The following is a 23,739-nucleotide window of genomic DNA, read 5'->3' on the forward strand; positions in this document are numbered from 1 at the left end:
TTAAACACCTTTTATGACGCGTTTTTTATACAAGTAAATAGCGGAGGGATCATGCTTGCCTTCTGAACGAAAACCACGCTTGGGAGAGTCACTAGAGCTGAACCATTACCAAAATGAAAAGACCCTCCGGAAAAACGATGAAAGCAGATAGGACCTTTTGAAATGTTCATCTAGATTCAGTATATTCTAGATTTCGATAAAAAGAAATCTACCCAGAATTACTATTGTAATTTTCTGATCAAGCGTAATAAATACATATTTTATACGCAGTAAAGTTGGTCAATAGATTGAGTAAACAAGACAATACGTTTGTGACAAATTCGATGCGAGTGCAACTCTGCTGGCTGATTTCTCATTGATCTTGATTTTTGCTTGAGTTGGTTTCGTCTCATTACTAAGAGAAATGTGAATTTTGAGAATTTTGAAGAGAGAGTTAGGTTGAGAGCGAGTAACTTAAGTCAATGATTATCATATAGCAAAATGGGATCAGAAAAACAGTAGTTTGGCACAACCACGTCAGTCACTTTGAAGCTTCACTCATTCTCAATATGGTTTACGTTGAGAATAGCGTAAAAATATAGTGTTTTCCTGCTATTATTAACGATACCGCTTACCGTGCACGGAGCACCGCACGTGATGTTCGAACAAATCGTTGCGTAGTTCAGTCAATGATCAATTAAAGAACAATATTCGAATTATTCTTTACCGCATGACATAAACAGTAGGGTGCAAAGGAAATCGATTTATCGAATTACGTTCAGCGATAGGTCTCAAAAATTCCGTCGTCTCGAAAAAATTCGCATGCAAAATTTCAGCTTATTCGAGCAGCAGATTTTTTCTAGACCCTGATATAGTCACAAAGTTCTATTCTTATAGACAGAGTCGATACACAGTGCAAAATATTATATTTTCCCTACTATGCTCGAATAAAGTGCTGATACTAGACACCTTGATTCCCATGACGACAGCGAAATAAGGAGGTAGCAAAAACAAGAGTAGCTAAAAAGTTTTACATTAGAGACAAAGACAAAAATTTAAAGGCTAGATAAAAACAGGAAAAAGAATTGGAAAAGCTAATTATTTCTCTCCAGTTTTTCAGCAGGTTAGGATTGAGTAGAATTTATTTAATAAAACCAATCCAGTAATAGGCTTGGTTCTGGGCGGTCATTATTTTCTCCGCACGTATGCATACAGGGACTTTCGTATTACAAGTTCCTGGCAAAGGTATATAATATTAACTGAGCCCGTGCATTTGAACTTCGGAAATTCCCTTGTTATCCCTTGTGTTTCATTTTGCTTATTTCACATGATCATGTCCCTTTCCAGTGTAAAAGTTATTCAAGCGAGCAGTAGATACACCAAGGAAAATTTTTCTATAAATTTTTATGAAGCGATATTTTTTATGATGGTATGATGCCGATGCGGATGCGAGATGCGAATGCGGATGTCAGTTTTCATGCGGATGTTCCGCATTTGCGGATGCGGATATCCGTTACATCCCTAATCACGACTACTTCATTCATAATAAAAAAAAATGGAAATTTTCAATTCATAAAAGTCCAGAATCTATACCAAAAGGTGTTCAAGTGAGCTGAGTAACGGAATATCTAAGAAACCCCTGAGTATCCGTGAACACAAACATGACAATGTTTTCAGGAAGGAAAATGTTGTGGATCGGGATTTCTAGACACACTGCCGCCGCGAGACAAACCTTGTGCATTAGATAACTTGATTCGAACATAAAAACTCATTACAACGAGAAGAAACCTTTGACATGGAATTACTCAAGAGAAACTTTACCTTTTAAATCAAACTTTTTGGCTGTTTTTATCTACTACATGTAGCTATAACCTCCAATTGAATTTTGCCTTGCAAGGTACTTGATACTGACGTCCCGAAAGAAAAATCATTTTTTCAAAAAAAGCCTCGCTGGAAAATGCAGCAAAAATGCCGTCTTGAGCTTCCTATATTTGTAAGGAACATTTCGAACATGTTGACTATCACGCAATCAGCAATCAGATAAATTAAAATAAAAAGATTTATCATACAGAGCCAAAAATACTTAACTGTAAGCCGGCTTTAAATAGTCTTGAAAATGGGCCAAAAAAGGTTTTAACATTTTTTCAAGTTAAAAATTGTCAAAAATTGTAGCTTTTCAATCAATCAAGATTTCAATCTATTTTTTTTTGTATATCAGGTTTGACTCGGTCTTCTACTGTCGCACAATATTTTTGTGGTGGAAAACTAGGGTGAAGAGCCAAAGAGTGGTTAATACCATCGAAGTAAATCCGTGCACGGTAACACGCTAACAAACTTTGAAAAGAATCCAACGAATTTTTTCGGTGAACTGGATTCATGAAATCACGTATCATTTAACTCGAACCCGTGAATAAAATCTACGAAACTGATTTTTTTTCTAGAATCTATTGACCATCTTAGCCTTGGGTCCATGTTTGAGAGGATGAAAAATAGCGCAACACCCGTTCAAGCGGAGGAACAACAAAGAGAAGAACAACGGAATAGAACCTTTTTCTTCGTTCTTCTTTTTTTATTCCCGGCCAACCGAAGAAAATAGAAGAGCGTGTTTTTTTCGTTTTCCGCTTCGAGCGGATGTTCTATCTGGTTGGGAATCTCCATCGTTAGGCAAAGCAACCGAACAGGAACGGGGTGAAAAGGTTTTATAGCCAATGGGCCATTAATTCATTATTTGCAGTAATCGTAAAACATAAGCGTAGGGGTCGTTGTAAAGCTATTAAAAAGTTTTCTAGCTGGAGGTTCAATCCGGGGCTAGGTCTGAAAGGAATTGGTTTGTGCGGCAACCTTCAACCAGTCGTGGCACACATTTCTACGAGCCAACTTTCAACGACGGTCGCGGAAACGCGCAAGACCGGGAAACCGGACGGTCCTTGCCTTTCTCCGGTGGAGGACTTTCGAAAAAATTTCCCCCCCAATTCAGCGCACTCTGATGGCGGAAACGTCCTCCACCGGCGAGTGAAAATCCGGCTGACCGTCAAAGGTTAATTGCGAAGTCGCGAGCTCCGCGACGGTTCCTGCACCGGCACAAAGCAATCAAACCACTTACTGGCTCACCTTAGAGCGGAGCGAGAGCGACAACAATCGACGGCTGCTGTACCCTTGATCTTTGTTTCGAGCATCCCCGCCCACCCCCGGGCAGGTAACTCTGCGCGATCGAGCCCCGATCGATCATTGGGCTGGCTGGTGGAGAGTGCAATGACGGAGATTTCGCGCGGGTGCGAGCTCTCGTGCCTCGTTCTTTCCGCCGTCCGTCATAGGAGCAGCCTTGGTCTTGGCATACATTTTCCTTTTCCAGCAGCGGTGCTGCCGCTGAGGCTCACGGCAGAGCGAGAAAGATGCGGACAGGGGCGGCAGAATTATTTTCCGATCGTGACAGTCACGAACAAGTTGCTGTGTGTTGATTAATGCTAGAAGTCACACAGTTTCGAGGTTCGATGGGAACTCAGAACAGTTAGTAGTGTATGGGGTTCCACTAGTCGGGGGGTGTTACTCTACTAAAGCTTTTTTGTTTCTGGTGGCGATGGGTTACGGATTTTGAAAGGCCCCTCGTACCGCAATCAGGTTCTCTCGGAGGCCAAACCGGCTGCGGTTGTGGTCGTTTTTAGCAAGCCGTTATTAGCCACCCGTTTTGACCATCGGCAATCTGTCGCGGCCTATCGGTGACGATACGGACGACGCTGGAAACATCGTGTACCTCAACCGCCGCCGCCATAAGAGTAGTGTGAGTCGACCGACCGCTAAGCGCTGCGCGCTGTACAGTAAGGCAGGGTAAGGCAGAACGCGAAATAATCACTCATAGCGTAAATAAAAGCTTTTAGGTCAGGGTTGACGACATGTCGTTGATGGCAACCGCTGCCGGCGCTTATATGGGCCGTCGTTAAAAGCAGCGCGCAACACTTGACTGTGGCGTGATAATGAAACCATTTTTTTTTTGCGTTTATCTCCGCTGGTCCCTTCACAAATCGGATCTCTATCCACGATCAGTCATCAGTTCGTTAAGCGACTGCCTAATGTCGATATCCTTCGCACGCTAACGGCGGCGCAAGAACGCGAAATACCGGTTCGCGCAGCTTGCGGAGTATCTGGGTCAAGTTTGGACATTCTATAGATTAAGCCGCCCACACACCTCAATCGGTGCCACAACAGAGATACTCGAGCACTCCCGCATGGAATCGAGGACAGGCTAGGAGTCAATGTCAGTTGAATATTTGGTCAAATGAAGGCGAAGATCACGGCTAAACCGCAGCGTGAAAGGCAGCTGACGTCATGAAAAAAAAAAAACGTGGGCCATTGGAGACTCCTCAGACGAAACTCGAGCCGCTCTAGTTCGAAACTCGAAACTTGAAACCGCCTGTACTTTTGTACTTTTGGAAGACCTCACCATCGATTGCTCAGCGGCAGCCGTCACCCCGTTGGGGTGGTAACCTCGTCGCCGAATTCACCTGCTGCGCGCGTCGCGGTCTCAGGTTCAGTTGGTATGCAAAACCGCGCGTCCTATCGAGGCGTTCGTGGAGTTGAATTCCATGATCGCGAAAATGTAGCGAAATAAAACAACAACAACTCGAGTTGGTGTGACTGCCAAGGTGAGAGCCATGAACGTCGTCGTCGTCGTCGCCGCGGCTTGCAACTATTATAGTAAGGCGAAAGATGCTAATGACAAAACTTGAACACAAACACACAAACAATCCCGAGAAGCACGGAGGGTTACCTTCGTGACAATGTTTGCGTTTCTTCGAGCAAGCATGAGTGATGCGATAAAAATGGTAACGGTACCCACCAAGTGTTCAGCGTTGTTTCTCCAGCGACGAAACGCGATGCAGCGGCGCGTCCAGGTGCTGAATTATTATCGCATCACGATGTGAAAAATCACACAGACGAAATCGTTTCAGTTCGGGACCCATCCAGGAGAATCACCGCACCACCAACAAACACACCGTGCATATTTTCCGCTGACGGGTGCGCACCCGTGCGTCAGTCGAACTCCAGCCAACTGCGAGCGAGTTCAACTACCGGTGGGGTCGATTTTCAAGGCTGCCCCCGAAAAAATACGCTTACCAAGCGGTAGTGCGGCTTCTTATGAATCCGGTGCATCTTTTTGACACTTTTTCAAACTGCTCGAAAAGTGCTCGTAAACTGCTCGATTTTTTTTCGCTTATAGGAAGACTATCAGCGACAAGTAAGCTATGCGCATAATCTAGTTTGCCTCGACCGACGAAGCGGCCGGTTGCGTGAAATGCTCACTTTGTAAACATCCGAAAATTTGCAATGAAAATGATGCCGTACAGCGGCGTGATAGTTTTCGCTGCTTGTTGCATTTTTTGCTAGAGAACTATCAACTGTACAAACTAGCCGAATGTTTGTAATTTTATTTTGATGGGTTGAAGAAGACGATATTGAAAATTCAAACTGCACATTGGACTTGCTAAAATCATCTGGAAGAAGCAGAGCAAAAAATTGCTGTCCTTCCCGTAGAGCCGAGGTCGACGAACCACGTGTTAAGTTCGCACCGATTTCGTCACGAGCAGTAGAGATCCAAGATACGATACGATGCGCTTGCACCTCTAACTGTTCTCCTGTTTAGCATCGCACCTCAGTGCGACACATACGACGAAGCAGCAGCAGCCAGTATATAGCGGATCCATTTGAAGCAAACAAATAAGCAAGCATATGAATAATTAAAATAACTCAGCTTCCTCTGCTAGCGCGCGCGCTACACACACCCTTCTCGACCCGCAGCTGACCAACCGGTTGTTTTAAGGTGGAAAACTCTCGACCTTCCTTCTGCCACTGTACGATCAGATGCTCCAAATGCATTTGAAATGAGTTTGCAAATCTGAGCGAGAACGAAGTTGAAAACTGCTCGAATGACTGCGCTTGTAGCTTTCGAGTTTAACTTGAATTTTTTTCTAGCTTCAAGTTCAATAGCTTCCCAAAGCACAGAGTTCATACCAAAGTGTGACCGGAAAATCAAATGCATCACGTGAGAGCATCTCCCACCACTTGGTGCTGCATATTTTCTGCTGCAATTTGCAATTTCGCGTTCCACCCCAACAACGTGACCCACGCGAGCCAGGAATAAATTGGGGTTTAGCACGGGATTAATATGAATTTCTCAGCACTCCCACTTCTGGAATATATTGGGAGCCGGCTGTGGTCTAGCAGCCGGGGGGCTGAAAAATATCACGTGCTGACTTCGGCTTCGGGGTGATGTTCACCGGATGGTTTATCCTTTGGGGATTTGGAATAAAAAATGTTTGACATGGTTTGAGTTTTTTTTTGGTCTCGCCAGTGACGTTGGAGTCCAAGTTTATTTGATACCAGCAGTAACACACAGAAATCACTATCTTCATCAATCTTTAGGAGAATCAGAAAATTTAAAACAATTCAAAAAGAGATGAAAATTTCCCAAAATGGTTGAGATAAAATCCTGCTTTAGATTCATAACATTCCAAGCACAGACATCAAAATACGGTTGCTATCTTAACCCTCTAGTGCCCAGTGCCGTCTTTAGACGGGCTTCAGTTAGACCTTTACAAAGCTTCAATGAATACTTAAAAAATGTTGATAACGATTCATAGTGATTTTTTTCGAAGTCCATTCAAAAACTAACTGGGCACTAGAGGGTCCTTTATTGCCCTCTTGGATGCCGAGTCCACATTTAACAAAATTGCAACCGGAAATGCATAGTGGAGACGAAATTTTTTTGTTAGAATAAGGAAAAGTAAAGTAAAAAATTGGAGTAAATTTAATAGTTATTCCTGCGTTAGAGGTAAAATAGGGTAATAGAAAAGGCAGTTATTTTGAATTTAGATAGATTGACCTGTGACCTGTTATTGACAGTGACCTAACAAATAATATACTGAAATGTTAAAATATCGATTACTGAACCAACTGGAATCAAACGTTTGGTCTTCCAGGTTGAAAAAATCTACTTGTTGTTATATACAATTGGATATATCTGAGCAGTCTAGGAAGTCACACATCCCTTAAAACTAAATATACATTATTGTAAACCTTCTTTAGATACAGAACGGGGCAGTGTGAGATCTTCGTTTCGTACACTGCTTCCTTCCGTTTCTATCAAAAATATCATCCTATCCACAACTATAGGTGACGTTAGTAGACTTCAGGGTTGCAAATCAAACTAATTCTTGATCTGCACTGAAGATTAGGAACGTTGCGATATCATTAAGCTTCGATACTTGGAATCGATACTGGTTCTGAAAGCGGGTGCAGATATTCCGATATTATCGCGAAAAAAGTATCGATACTTTGAGGGATCGCTGATTGATATTGCGGGCAATAAATAATAGGATCATTTAATTTAATTAAACCTTTCTTTTTCACTTAATGAGCTAAAACTTAAGTTTCTAAAAATGTTTAGCCGATTGTTTCTAAAAATGTTTAGCCGATGCTCGTCAAAAACATCCAATCTCTTTTGATACGTGGAGCTATTATTTCAACACGTATCACACAATTACAGCAGCGTCGTGTAATAAATCACTTAAAATAAAACACTAAAATACGAATTGAAATAAATCGGTTTTCTTTAATTTTCCTGTGATGAGTTGAAACTTTGATGCATATTATCAATGTTACGTGGAGAATAATTTCCGCAATGTATTCCATTGAATAAGTTTAGGATTACACTCGATTGGGGTTAACCAATTGATCTCCACATCAAATTGATTAATAATATCAATTTCAGTTATAATTATTTTTGGACTCTTTTTTACTAAACTCTTGTCCTAAAGCTTATACTGGAAAAAATTAAAGATTTCAGTTTTAAAACCGTTCCTGTGAATTTAAAAAAAAAACCACAGATTGCTCGCCGAGTTCGTTGCTTCTAGTCTTGCTTACTGGAAAACTTCATTTAAGGTGAAACGGGATTGTGGCCTTTTCCTATACAATTTTGAGGATAGAGTTCTTTTTACTTCTGTATTTTAATCGTAAAAAAATCGGCTTCCAATAAACAGCACTCAAATTGCTACTTCAGGCATGCAACAGTTGTGAAAACAATTGATCAAAGTTTCATGTACGTAGTCTTCATAAATCAAGAAAAAATTAGATTACAACATTCGAGTTGATCGCGACCACGTCCCGTTTCACCTTAAGCCTCTGAAGACTTTACGCACTTCCGAGTTGGCTCAGGGCGTCAAAATCCATTAAAACGAGTAGAAAGCTATGATCTATTTTTCAATTTCAGTTCCAATACATACCTGTGACTAAGGGCGCCAAAATTCACAGTAACGGTTAAAAAATTACCTTAACGAAAAACGAACAAGATATATGTATGTCACCGACGAAAAACAAACAAGATATTTAATAGTCACCGACAATGAGCTAGACCATATCTGTTATTTAACCATTTTAAAACTTTCAAAGCTGCTTACCGTTAATAAATTTTCACAGTTTCCCCTGAAGATGTCACTAATCAGTAACGAATCGTCGGATAATATAGAATAAGAAGCTCTATTTCTTTGAGACCGCTCAGCCGAAAATACCCCCAACGCACTTGAACCACTTTACTATGAAAAACGTTTCAAAAAATGATCCCATACATAGAGTAATTTGTTCTTTATTCATCACTATGACAGTAATCTTGTCAACTGTAATCAATTTTCAGGCATTTGAAATATTCCATTCTGCCGTTTCATTCCGTTCTCGATTTTTTTGGTATGCCACCCTGCTAAAGAAGGACGTAGTTCTACGTCAAAATGCATTCCTACAGGAAGCATAAAAGTGCACGAAAGAAGTAGCAAGTAAAAAAAATTCGTTCGCGTGACATTTGAAACAGATTTTTTTAATGCGGGTTATTGAAGAGAAATTTTTCATGTTCAACATGCATATTCTCAACTGTTCATTAACTCAACTTAACTAATCGATGTTCAAGGCAACATATAATAAATCGAGAATATATTTAAAGAACTATTGATGTTGTGACTTTTTCATGCCAATTTCGCGTATTTTTTTTATAATACACACACTATCCGCCATAAGGAATCGCTTCACTGAGTGTTGCAAGACCCAGTTTGAATATTGTGGCACCCCGAAAAGTTTAGCATCTCCTATTATGGGCAGATTTATACAGAGCGATTGGTTATTTGTTAGGATTATTTCAGGGACTAATAGAGAACCACATTTAATTAAAAATATCTTCTACGCATATGCCCTAACGTTAATCTACTCGGAGTTATTCAACTTTTCAGTTTCTTAGATACTCTTTCATGAAGTGGTTCTAAGTGGTTCGAATGTATGCCATTTGAGTAAAAAATAATTAGATTAGAGCATTATTTTAGTATCGTCAATCTGACGCTCGTTTGCAATGTAATGAGTGTTTTGCATGCGAAAATTGATCTCGGGAACTCAACTACTTTACAAGCTGCGCTCTTCAGGGAACTCGTCCAGAAGGTCATGTGGAAAACTTTGCTGATGACCATACTTTTCCAGTAGAATGGATCCGGAGTATAGATAAACCAAGGTCAAAATACGAAGGATTGCGTGCACTCTAGCATCACATAGTAGAAGAATTTCGTACTTTTTCAAGGGGAATTTGTTAGTAGCTTAACCCTAGAAAGAAAGTCTGTGTCAAATTGACTCCTCGCTTCTAGTGACATTGCCCTCTTCTTTATCGAATAGTGCGAATCTGTTCTCGTTTTCGAAAACAAACTGACTTTTTGCATTCGTTATGTATCGATATGTTAACACCGTAATGATCATTCATCAATAAATTTCAGACAAAAACTTGCGTTTTAAATGCTTTCAAATTCATGCATCAATTTAACGCCAGAATAACATTATCTTATTTACAATTTACAATAAATATTTGTGTGACCAATTCCAAAATGGTGACTTCTCAACACTGTTAGAAATTCGTAATTTTCTTAAGACCAGAACAAAATCAAATATGAACAGAAACGGTTTGAAATAGATCTCTTTTTCTTTTGTGTTTTGGCAACAATAAAACGTCTTATTTTTATTTTTTAAGTGAACATGTCAAATGAACATAAGTTTTTCTTGTGAAATTTTTGACTACGCACTGAATTCCATCCTGTTCCTAATCTTAATATTAATTTGTGCAATAATTTTGCAAAATCGTTAGCTCAAAACAGTGCGTTATTTTTTTTATTTCATCATTTTCAACATCAGTCCTACACAGCCGTTGAAATCACTAGAGACTAAACTGAACACTGGCGTGTCATTTTCTAGACGAAATATCTTCTTTCGCAAGAAAAGCGACCCTAGTATATTTTGTGGTGTGTTTTTCTCACGGGACTTCAGTTTTAGATAATCAATTGAGCATAGAATTCATTCAAAATAGGTTCAATTATATATTCCATTGAAAATTCCAGCTGGGTAAATTTATTTTTTCAATAAATTTACACTTGTGATGAATGAAATGCGCGATTCTACGAATTTTTAACCGTAAAGTTATAAGATATTCTTCCAGTGTGAAAGTAAGTAACTTATGAGAACATTTACAGGATCTAGATAAATTTTTAGATTAAATGAAATTGTATTTATTATTTAGTAAAACCACTATTTATGTTTCTAGCCCTATAAATTGTAACAACATGTAAAGTATTCATAATCTGGCAAGGAATCGATTTGATCGCCAATAGTGAAAAAAAAAAAGATTTTTGCTCCACGGTCCTGTCGATTTAACTTTAAATTCTTGATTATAGAACGCGTTTAAGGAAGTGAAAGCGACTCTAGTACCGATGTATTTTATGGTGTCTTTCCTCACGAGACTTCAGTTTTAGGTAATCAACTGAGCATTTTCAAGCTAGTTCAATCATAGAAATACCAAGTTATAAAATTTTGTTTTTAAATTTTGGGTAGACTTTTAATTCAAAAAATTTGCACTTGTGATGAACAAAATTTATGAAGAATGCAAACAAATACAATAACGGAAACTTGTAAATGTCGATTATTAACTTTCAAACTTGTGAAAGCTATTTAAAATTTTTTATCTTGATAGCACGAAATCGTCGAGAACCGAGAATAAATTTGCCAAAGTTGCTCAACATTTATCTTTTCTAGTCATAAATTAAAATTCCCAAACTTTTACCGAAGTCTTAGCTTCGTTTTGCAGCAACGCTAGAAGTGACGAGGTGTTTCGAAAAACCAGAAAAAATACGTCAATTTTTTTCGCATATAGAGCGACTCTAGTGTCTTTCTCCACGGGACTTCAAATTTAAGTAATCAACTGCTTATTAGACTTACACAAAAGGTAAATTCGCATGAAAAATCATTAAAAAATGCACTAGTAGCTATTCAAAAATGTTTCCGCAAGTCGGATATGATTGTTTCATATAAAATCAACCAAAAATTGCATAAAAACAGGTTTTACTCTAGTAATGTAAAATGGGTCGAAAAATTGTAAGAGAGGGTGAATTACCCGGTCTTCGAAAATCTTTTCTAAATTTTCTGATTTTTTTTTTTGTTAAAAATTTATCGTTCCTAGCTGGAGAAACTGGAGAATAACTTTCTTGAGTGGCCAAGACGAATTCAGAAATTGAAATTTTTATACTTCTGCCTGTATTATATTTAATTTCACAACAAAAAGTAACCAGGGTAGCGGAAGTTACCAAAAACAAAATTAATATAACTTTCAAAAAGGTAGAAATAGATAAAAAATCTGACATTATTTCATCTGAATAATGCACAAGAAAAACGTCTTTTTTCCAAGCTTCCAGGGTTTTGGGCCAGAATTTAAATTAATACTCAAAATAAAGCAGAGCTTATAAGGATAATCGGGAGTTGACTTAGCACTTGTACGAGTTTGTAAAATTATATAATATTCCTCCAACGTGAAAGACAGTAACCAGTGATCTAGATGGATGTTTTAGCAGAATGAAATTTTATTAGTTAATGAAACAATTATCAAAAATTTCTCCTACTGGTAAAAAATTGAAAAAAAACTACTAGTAACCACACAAAAAATATGAATTGAAAATTCGATTGCAAAGTTTTTTTAAACACGATCGCCATGTCGTCCTGACTCAGAAGTAGATTTCTTGATTGTAGAACGCGTTCACACAGTGAGAAAGCTCTCCTAGCGCATTCGTGCGGAGCTATTTAAATATCGTCATTGCGTGAGAATAGATTGAGTGACACTGAAAGTGGTCAAAACAACCTGTACCACATCCCAAAACAAAAATTCCGTCTAGTGTTCATTCTAGTCATGATCTATTTCATGATAGATTAGGGAGAAGAAGCAATTAGAACAAAAGACAGTTTTTTTAATATACTTTCTTTAATTCCTGCTATAATGCTGTATTGCACATAAAAGCACGTGAATTGTTCTAGCTTCGGTTCTGGTCTCCCAATCTTGACGAACTTTTAAGAAAATATTCTCAAAAGGGTATGCATACTTTACATATCCATCCCTTATATGCTAAAGGATATTAAAATAATTGCTCCGAAATTCTTTGGATTTCAATTAAGATGAGGTAAGTTTTTCAAAATAGCAATAACCAAACAAAAAAAAAGAGGAATGAAGCTATCATGAGGAAGATGATGACTTGATTATGACCATGCAAATCAACCTTCTCTTTCAGTTCCGCTCTCTGTCTGCTCCAAAATGAACAAAAAAAAAACAACTCCATATTCAATGAATGCGATTTTTCTATTAACATATTCGGATCCAGGGTTATGAATAAATTCACAAATGGCATCGAAAATACCTAGATAGTAAAAAAGTAGAGTGGCAATTTTTCCTTGAATTTTGAGGAAAAAAAATCTTGCATTCTGTTTGACCAACAAAAAATAGCTTTGCAATTCAAATTCTGATAAGATGTTGCATTTTTTTATTTCAACGCTTTTACTTATATTTTGCATTGCATTTCAAAATTTAGAACAAAATGAAGCAGACCGAAGTTGAAAAACGTCTGCGAAAAATTCTTCATCGCGCATCAATCCGACAAATGAACCAGAATGAATTAGACGAAGATTTGCTAACGGAAATTTGCAACCGAACTCAAGCTCGACTCGGCTCAGAGACAAAACTTATAATAAACATGTCTGCAGCTCACCTGTCGCTTCCTTCGGTTCCTTGTCGCGCGCTACAAGCGACAGCGGTTCACTGCCGGAACCGGCCCCCGTGCCGCTGCCATCGGTGCCGGCACCGTGTTCCTGGGACTCGAGCAGCCACAGCCAGCGTTCCTTCAGTGGCATAGGCTCGAGCAGCCGCTCGAGATGAATCCAGTCCTTGATCAATCGTTTTGGCTTCGGCATTGTGGTAGTTGATGATGTTCGGGATCAGCCGATAGAAGTAATCCAATTTCGCGAACGAGCGGCGTTGCGTACACGTTCGTCTGTGTGTGCTAAATGCTGTCACTTTTCAGTTGCTGTCAGAGCGCTTTTTTCACAATGGGCATAACACTTATTATTCAATTCCATTCGTGATCGGAAAAATAATTGGTTCCACTGTTCACTGTGCTTAGTACTTTAACAGGCCATCTTCACACTAAACTCCGAGTATAACGTGCACCTTTTTCACACAGAGCAAGCAGATCCAAACTGCGGACACAATCCTTACTTATTCTTACAAACTTGTTAGCTTAATCCTATATCTTAGAAAATATTGCACTTTGAGTAGTATGTATGGAGCATTCAAATTCAAAAACGAAAATCAGTCGGAATGGGCGTTCTCTCTTTACATCCTTTCTTTTTCCGGTAACCAATTTCACACTCAGTATAATCAAACTTAGCTTTCCTACTGCGCAACACGAAGCACACTCCTGCTGGGCAACAAGCCAAGATATTTGGGTCACAAAGCTTTTTCAATCCGGAAGACAGCGCACTGTTCCGTTTTTTCGAGGGGAAGTCACTATTGAACTCTACTGGGGGGTATCACACCAAAAAAACTTGTTGGGGAAAAGTGTAACACACGCGCTGCCACACGACTTCAGCAGACCTACGTTCGTTCTTGGCGGCGTTCTTTTACTTACTGTACACCGTGTTCCACAGTTCCCAAGTTCCGAGAGTCTGCTTGCTTGCTTGCTACGGAACCGCTCCAGCAGCTAAGCGAAAAAAAAACAGAATTACAGCTAGATTCGGAACGCAACACTCACACCGGCACAGCAAGCCTTTGTCGGATAGGTAAGAAGCGAACAGCGGAGGAGGCTACGCGGGTGTGAGATGGACTGCAGAACTTTACCTAGTTCGATAGCTGCCGGAACGGGATGGAATGCTGCTGTGTTTTTCCCGACGCCAATACCTGCTGCGATTGCTCTGACCGCTCTGTGTGAGTAGGCCGAGTTCTGTTATTATTATTCTTTGCTCTTTACCCGTTGCTGCTGGCCGCTATTTGCATGTGTGGGAGATGTGCCGATGTTGAGCCGATGGTGCCCAAACAAGCGGACAAGAAGTTTACGGTTTGTTCCGCTGCTGGCTCTGGCACATAATTCGTCTGGCTCTTGCTTACTGTAATGCGTGTACAGGTGAGTTTGAGAAGGTGTGCGCCGATGTGTGCTGTTTTGTGCTGTGCATATCGCTACATTCTTGCGCATACTACTATCGGCTGACCGAGTTTATACCGTAGGAGAGCTTTTTCTTTGAGCTTAGAAACACGCATACACGCAGCCGCACAGCCGAAGTTGCTTGTGGAGAAGCCGACGACGTCATACGGATAGTGGGTGCGAAATTAGATTTACAATATTTTGAATGTGTTCGATTTAACAATAATTACCTACATTTATATTAAGTGTGTCAATAACATTTTCGAGAAAACTAATAATTATTCCCTTAAAACGCTTTACTTATATTCACTCATTTTTTTAGTATTCAATTATACAACTATAGTATTCAATTATACAACTATACATTGAGAGCTTACTGAAAACTGTTACATTATTGCGTCTGTAAACAACATAAAAACAAGTAGTCTATTTATTAAAGTATTTAATAAAATTAAGAAACCTGATAATTATTATACACTATGCTGTAAATTAAAGGTAATATAATAAAAGAATTAATATCCGCATTTCAATATACAAAATGATTATTAGAACATACACTATTGAATGAATCTTCTAATCCGTTATGTGATAATTATTTTTTGTACTCAAAGAGTTATTCTATGTGGGTTAGAATTCGTGAAACGGATTACTAAAAATCGCGATGTCTCATTTTTTCAAAATAATATCAAAAACTTCAAGAGTTTCACCTGAGAATTTCCTTCTCCAATTTTTATTGAATTTGAGCCAGTTTTCATGTAGTTATTGATGTTTAAAATTTTTGTCAATTGTTTTTCAAAATAAACATCTTTAGAAATATTGCATCAAATTTGATGAAATTTTCACAGCTGGTGTATCTTGAGTTGTAGTTAAAAAAATGATCGAATATCTGACGCAAAGCCATGGTAATAAGCAGGTGAAAAAACTAATATTTTTTTCTGATGGGGCTGCCAATCAGTACAAGAATAAAAAAAAATTCGCAAATTTGGTTCCCTTCCAAAACGATTTTGAACTAAATGCTGAGTGGCATTTATAGGCGACTTCGCATGGCAAAGGTGCAAGTGATGGCATAGGCGGAAGTGTTAAAAGTAATGCAGCACGAGCGATTTTGCAACAAGCAACCAAAAGGCAGATAACCAATCCTAGAGAACTTTATGAGTGGTCCACAGAGTTCTTTAAAAATATTGATTTTGCCTTTTGCTCAACGAGTGAATACGATACCGGAAGAAAGTTTCTAGAGAGTCGTTTCAGTAACGAAAAAACAATAAAACACACCAGAAATTTTCACTCTTTCATTTCCATAGACGTCAAAAAATTGCGTGCAGAATATTTTCAGCGGAACATTCTTTTGTTGAGAGTAACATTGTCACGTAACTTTCTCAATTTGTAATTGGCAGTTGCATGTACTATTATACATCCCATATTTACATTATTTCACGATAATAATATACACAATGATGATTGAAAATAACTTTAATTAGTTTCATTTAGACAGTGCCAAGGTACCACAAAAAACGCTCTCGCATCTTTGAAAGCCCATATCTTTTGAACGAAAAATAACACCATCTCTAAACTTTCAGCAACGTTTTGAATTTATGTCAAAAAAACGTGTTTTTTTTTCAAAATTTTCAGTGCCCCAGAACATTATTTTTCAACATATTGTTTTCAGTAGTTACTATCGAAAAAAAAAAAATTTACTTCAAAAAAATATTTTTATAAACTACAACTCAAGATACACCAGCTGTGAAAATTTCATCAAATTCGATGCAATATGTCTAAAGATATATTTATTTTAAAAAACAATTGAAAATTTCAAACATCAATAACAACATGAAAAGTGGCTCAAATTCAATAAAAATTGGAGAAGGAAGTTCTCAGGTTAAACCTTCGAAGTTTTTGATATTTATTTGAAAAAATGAGCTATCGCGATTTTTAGTAATGCGTTCCACGAATTCTGACTCATATTCTAAAATACTGAAACAATAGTTATTTAGTGAAGTACCTATGTGGTTAATTCATGGCATGTAACCACTTTCAAATTCAAATTATCCTGATATTCTAGGTAAATTATAAGATGGGGTTCATTTTTCTGCAGCGGTACCCTTTAAAGGGTATTCGATTTTTTGTAGTAGAATTAAATAGAAACATAACCTATTCTCAATATTCTTATTCATTGGTTTTACTATCATGTCTATTGAATTTTAGCAAATACGTAAGACAACGATAATTTACAGTTGCATAAAAACAAAAGCTTTCCGAACATTACTCGTGAACAAAAAAAAACTATCCATTTCGAAAGCCTCTCAAATTAGAAATAATAGTTGGGCGAGTCAAAATATATGTTTGTGAAAATCGTATCTTCTTTTTCATACACCATAACTACGATGTTTTTCCTTTTTTTGTTTCCATATTTTTAAAAGCAGCTGTTGTCAGAATAAATCGAGAAATAATAAATTTTTGCAATTTGTACCATTTTGTACGATAAAAAAATAACCCAAACAAATTTAGTTTCGGCACAAATTTCTATACACTTAAAAACAGTATGAATAAAACCAATAAGTCAGCTTTTAATTCTGTAGAAGTTTGTAGCAGAAGAAAAATCAATTTTATTGTTGTACGAAATTATGAGTATTTACTAAAAGTGAAAATAAACAATCTTTATATAACTGCTCATTATTAAAATGTCTTTGAAAACAACCTGAATAATGTTGTTAGATTTTTAGAATTGTAGATTCATTCGTAACACAAACCGAAAGCAAAAAAAAAAAAGAACTAAGGAATATTCCAGTATTCACCGACGCCCAGGGAGGCGACTCCACACCCAGGACCCTAATTCACGACCCGTTTATTAACGGACCGGCGCCAATGGCTTTACTTCCTCATGCGATGGAAGGCGTGATCCCAGAGATTTTTTCGCCTCAGAAAATCTCCCGGTGTCGGCTAGGATTGAATCTAGACCAGTTGGGTTGGTTGTGAGTGGATCACGCCACCTCACAACCATCGACACCTATGTCGGCGGTGGGATTCGAACCCAGGCGTCGAGCGTGGTTGGCGGAGACGTTACCAACCACACTAGGCCCCCGCTCTGCACATTTAGTTTTTAAGATACCTTAAAAATAAAGACACTAGAATTATCTGGCGCCGTTACACATTCTTCTTGTATTGTGCCGTGTCTAATAAATGTTGTGAAAAAAAATGTCAAGAAACAAGCTGAAACAAAGAGAAAACGGTCGAAAACTCTGCTCTGCAAGAAAACATGGCAAACCAAAAGGTAAATGAACAGGATATTTTAATTCAAGAAAAATTATTACTGTTGTTCAAATCTAAAATCCGCGAAAAAGTATTGAATTAGCGCGGTATCGTAAAAAACGCTTCAAACCTCGTAAAAAGAAGAAATTACCACAGCAAACTAGAACCCGAAGGAGAAATGTTAAATTCCTTTTAATAGGGATTGGCTACATCCTAAACACGAGAAAGTAGAGAAAGCAGCACTAAAGGAACATGATTGTACAATGAACATAAGTGATTATTTTGGAATTTTGCGAAATAAAGGTCAAAAGATGATTGAGCTCCGGAGACAATTAAAGCAGCTATTTAAAGCTAGTGAGAAAAACAAGATTAGCGATTAGGGGAAACAAAGAGCATGTGATTAAAGAAAGCAATTGAAGGAAATCGTGGCGAAAAAACAAGTCGAAAAGTATAAAAGAGGAGATGTTTTACTTTTTGTAGAGGAATTGATCAAAATCACCAATCGTATAACAGGGGTAAAATATTCCAATGAGATGAAAAAATTGCGTCCTCCATCAACTACTGTTCGAAAACGGCATATAAACAATTAAGTCAGCATATAAAACTTCCATGCATGTCTCTTTGCAAAAAATAGCGTAATATTCAAATCGAAGAAGGGAAGTCACAAAACGTCATGGAATTGTTGGAAACAAAAGCATCATTTGTGATCAAAACTCTACGAACCGTACATTGTAGCATCAAAGTTATTATAAAAATTTATTGTGGAAAATTCGTAACAATTCAGGAAAAATACAATCTTGAAAATTTCTGCAAAAATGTGCATGAAAGATCAGGCTTAAAAACAAAATCGAAACTAATTTCCAAACTGGATCCAGAATACTAGGCATAGGTCAAATATTCTAGTATAAAAACTGTTGTCGCTTTGTAGTATGTTTTGATATGAAAATTCTATAGAACGACTGTAAGCAGGTAAAAGTATAACTAGACTATAAATGTATGACAATTCACATGATTTTGTAATCTTTCATCATCATGAGGGGGGTTTTCCAATTTTCGATTAATTTTCTTACTTTTTGACGTGGGACTACGTCTTTCTTCACTATACTAGGGTACATTTTGTGAAAACAGAAATGAACATGTAAAGTTTTGAGTTGGCGGAATGGAAGATTTCGAATGCGAATAGCTCTCACACAACTGTACCGAATTCAATAAGTGATATGTCGTTGGATAGCTAAAACATACAAGATTTTTGTAAAATGATAATTACCACCACCATTTTCTTATTACATGGTGAAAATTACGAAAAAGTTTCAAGGTCTGATTTTCCCATTCACATTCCATACGATTGGCTCATTTCCCTAACGCAGATATCAAAAAGGTGGATTAAAGGACTCCAATCGTTGGTTCAATGAATACTTTCATATAATCTGGAACTTTACTTCCAGTAGCTATGTAAGAGTGCTCCTTATTTCAATTCACCCAATCAGTGTGCGAAAGGCAAAGCGAACGGTTCTTTCTGGAGCAGCAGAAAGCGGGTGGTGGCAAGTATTGGACGCTTACGAAAGCGCACACCATCGAATTGAGTTTCTCATTCGTTCGTTGGCCGGCAAAGCGGACGGTTCTTTCTGGAGCAGCAGAGAGCGGCTCTTGTCAAAAATTGGCCGCTTACAAAAGCACAAACCATCGAATTGAATTTCTCATTTGTTCATTAGCCGGCAAAGCGGACGGTTCTTTCTGGAGCGTTTGATTTCTCAAGTACTAGCAATAGGAAATGGATTTGAATCAACCGATTAAGTAAAATACTTCGTACTGTTTGCGTGCCTTTCTGCTGACCGACAGATATATATATATGCGTGACATCTCTTGCGTTGGAATGAGTTCGAAGGACCTGTTTGCGAGAAAAGAGAGCAGGTTTTATAATGGCTGTAAGTAAAGTTACTTCGTACTGCGAAAATTTTCTCGATTTGCGTTGCCAGTAGATTTTTTGAGTCTCGAATAATTTTATTTATGTTGATGTTTAGCTTAGAAGACAATTAACCACCAGAGAAAATTTATCATACCATTCGTAGTCCCACGTCGAACCTGCCTTTGTGTACCTAGACACATACCTGTATACTTTTTATCATACAAATCAGAGCGACTTCTTGCTGATTACCTATATTTTCTGCATTTTTTTTTGTCTATGCTGGAAATACTTGCTAAATATATTTTTTTTTCGATAACTAGGGTGATTGATCATGGTTCACACCTGTCTCATTGTTTTTCATGGCACCCTAGGAATTAACGCAAGGCTTTCCTAGAATTGCAATACTTTTTGACTAAAATTTGAATTGAATAGAAAGAGCAACTATAGACGATTAAATGTGTTGACTTTAAAACACCGGATGTCTAGTAAATATTAATGGTATAAGTTTTAATACAAGCGAAATATTGATCTTGGTTCGTGCCATGTTGATCGTGGTTTGCGTCATTTATGATCTTGGTTCGTTCTAATACAAAATAGAAGTGCAGCATTGAAAATTGACGGATTACCTTTAATATAAACGCACTTTTGTGTCAAATACAGTTATATTCTCCATATATCTACTTAGCAGTGTGGAAGAAACTTGCACATAATTAGTGTTCAGACTATTTCGAACAATATGAACTCAGACATTTTCTTCAAACAAAAATTTACTCTAAGAGTTTCACACTTTTTTTTGTACGGACTTCCTCACTGCGCCCAGAATCGTTGATCTATCGTGACATATTCCCGGGTGTCTGCTTTGCCCGCGCTTCTATTATTAGCAATACCGCTATTAAGAAGTGGCATGCTTATTATTATTTTATTCATGCTGGCGTATAATATGATTTTATTCTTACTTTCTCACACATACTGCTTTACTATACAGAGTTTTGTTCCTCCTGCCAAATATCGCCACTTATGATTTCCTGGGGAAGTTTCGTGGGGCGTCCTTCAGATGAGTTTTATTATTAGAGGAACTTATTCATTTTAATACCAGAAAATCAATATTAACTTGCTTTGTTAGTTAAATTATGCTTTTTTTTTATTTCCAATTCCTGTGATTTATAGAAAAACCCGTCTGTTTGTTTCGATTTTTCGCGGCGTTTTTCCAGAGCGGTTGACTGGAACTCTCAAGTTAAAAATACGCACTGCCTCACTGCCTCTAGCGGTGATTTGGCGAACCACGAACATTTGCAGCGCGAACCTGGATCAAAAAACTAATATTTTATTATTTAAAAAAAATCACAATCGGAGACTTTTTTCTATACTAAAAGTTTCAATACTGGTAAAATATAGATGGGTTGACTTTTCAAAATTAATTCGAAGTTTTACATCACGAGCTAAAACACTGTAGAGAAGTTTAAACAAACTGATTCGGTGAAGATGTTGCCAGCCGAATTTACATCTTCCATTAGCTCAGCTATCAGGGCTAATTGAAGTAGTTCCCTTGAAAAAAATCAAAGGTATGTATTGTTAAAAAATAGCAGCAGCTTTTAAAATTTTTTTAATTAAAAATCTTTGACTATTCAATGGTTTATCAATGAATTAGATAATAGCACGAACCACGATCAATCACCCTATGAAATATTTCACGTGAAATGGTGAAAATTACTTTTTATATTTTTATAATTTTTTAATTTTTACAGCAATCGAGAAAGATTTTTCGAATCAAACAATGTGTACAAGAAACCTAATTTCATCCGTTAGTTTAATATGATGTGAATAACACGAGAAGGGATTGTTGCATTTTAGCATCAATTAATATGCGACATCAACATTATATCAATAAAACTGGCATTATACACACCAATTCTACCCATTTTCAAACGCTTCTAATCCACAGTGCCGGCAACCGGCAAGCTATTATAATACCGCAATAGATGGGCTCTGTGGCGCGTGTATGCGTTTTTGTTTACAGGTGAACTTGCTGCTTATATGTATAAGATTTATCAATACATCAGACGAAGTACGTACGGGTCGATCGATCGATCGATGTTCGCGATCTCTCTTTTTACTCCAATTCTCCCTGCAATGCGCGACGGACGGGTGCTCCTCCAGCGTCAGACGGTCGAATTATTATTCATTCTTTCCCATCGCCATCGATTCTTCATTGTTCTATTGGCTTCCTTCACACAGCGAAAATAATTCGACGATCAACGGACGTGTGATCAAAAGACGGTTCTGCGTGTGAGAGCGAGCTATGGAGGTACGCGTATAGGTGTTGCGCTATACGTGAGCGGACACGAAGCAACGAAGAGTTGTCATCGGAGGCTAGCGCAAAAGATATGCTCAAGCACCGTTTGTAGTCGATCGATCCTCTTCTTCCGTAGCTATGTGGCATGAACCGCATCATGAACGAAGAAGAAGACGGGATAGAAAAGAATACACATGGGGAGCAGCTCCCGTTTCCCCCTATTACCTATTGATCGTTCGACTACGACCGGTGGCTGCCAGCAAGCTTCGACGGAACTCGGTTTATGTGACACACTGTCAAAGTGTCAATTTGAGCATCGCCACTACCACAAAGACACTGCGCAGTTGATATCAGTAGTAATACTAGCAGAATGCTCGAACATCGAGGAACAATGAGCGATCTTCGACTGGAAAAAAGGAAAAACCACAATGATGAGGAGGATGGTCAGCACTTAACATTGGCTGGTGAGGCTAGAATACAGAAGAGAGCAGAAAAAAAAGTTAAAACCTGCCTGCTAGCCCCGGTCCGGTTCGGTCCGGTTGAGGTAATATCATTTCGGGGGCAGGACAACCATTATCACGGTAATATGGATTTAATTGTTTTTTTTTTTCTTTTATTTTGCATACAGAAATACTGTTATTGCTGCTTGTTTTCTACGGAAGTGTTCGCATCGCAGGTATTCTACACCACCCTGCCTGCTGCATGCTTTGGCTATGTTTCTTTGTCCTGCCCTGTTAAATTAGGCAAGTAGAGAATATAAATCAATGAAAAAAATATTGTGCCTGATGAAGCGCAAATCGCTATTGGTTTCAGTAAAAACAGAGAGTATAGGTCTGCATCGTTTACTGAAGCGAATTTCCGAAAACACTTGGTTGTAATCACCAATTCCTGTCATACCCAAGAGAAGGAAAATATCTGATCCACCAAATTATATGAATATCCTGATACTTTGTTCGTAAGCGACTCCACGTATATATTTAGTTTACCCAGGCAAAGCGCTTGTAGATAATTTTGTCCTTTCAAAAAAAAAAAAGCCCTTAAAAAAATCAAATTTTTGTTTTTAAAAAAATCATAACTTCTTTTCCTGATTTCACCGTGATCAGGCAGTTCTAAATGTTTTCTTTCAGCTCTTTTTGGAAAAAAAATTATTCATTAAATGTAAATTTTTTTCGGAAAGACAAAATTATTATCTACAATTTGCCGAAGACGTCACACCAGTCAAACAAACCGTTTTGGCTCTGAAAATATTTGTAATCATCAATACCTTCCCAAAATAGCATTTTAAATAGCTTCTCAAAAATGAGTCGTGTTCCAGAACATTTAGCCAATAGCATAAAATGGCATATTTTGCCCAAAGAAACGTCTTTGCAAAGTTTCAGCCAAATCAAAAATGATATTTAACAAAAATATATTAAACTAGGACATTTTTATGGAACTGCTCTGATGTCTTTGATACGATGAACATAAGATTCACAACCCTAATAATGCTTGAAAGATAACCACAGACTTCAAGGAATTGGCATATATATTTTTTGAGGATGTTATTAAAAGATTATATTCTTTGGATAAATGCGAAGCACGGCATAGAACTTGTGGAATGAAAAAAAAATTCTTTGCCTCTAATTTGAGAATAATATTTTTCAATTTTATTATTTCTTGTTTTTACTGTATGTCTTACGATTCTATACATTTTACTCTAGATAATATTGTTTTTTTTTTCAATTTGCCACAATATTACGAAGCAAAATTTACGTGGCACGTAGAAAACGCCTAAATCCAAGTAAAAAAAACTG

The 23,739-nt window shown here is 37.7% G+C and overlaps 2 protein-coding genes across 3 annotated transcripts in view; both read right to left on the bottom strand.

The window, feature by feature from the left end:
• LOC129718633 (transcriptional regulator ovo) overlaps nucleotides 1-14,047 on the bottom strand; it is a 68,269-nt gene extending 54,222 nt beyond the window's left edge. Inside the window, exon 1 of one of the 2 annotated variants that reach the window (XM_055669585.1) lies at nucleotides 13,074-14,047. In XM_055669585.1, coding sequence (XP_055525560.1) covers nucleotides 13,074-13,275 — 202 coding nt within the window. In that variant the 5' untranslated portion in view covers nucleotides 13,276-14,047. The remainder of the gene's footprint in view (nucleotides 1-13,073) is intronic. The other variant, XM_055669586.1, reaches the window with a different exon arrangement.
• LOC129718631 (cytosolic carboxypeptidase Nna1) overlaps nucleotides 1-23,739 on the bottom strand; it is a 331,733-nt gene that overhangs the window by 232,527 nt on the left and 75,467 nt on the right. The window lies entirely within an intron of this gene.

This window comes from Wyeomyia smithii, chromosome 1 (assembly GCF_029784165.1).
Source record: "Wyeomyia smithii strain HCP4-BCI-WySm-NY-G18 chromosome 1, ASM2978416v1, whole genome shotgun sequence".
In the NCBI taxonomy this organism is placed as follows: domain Eukaryota; kingdom Metazoa; phylum Arthropoda; class Insecta; order Diptera; family Culicidae; genus Wyeomyia; species Wyeomyia smithii.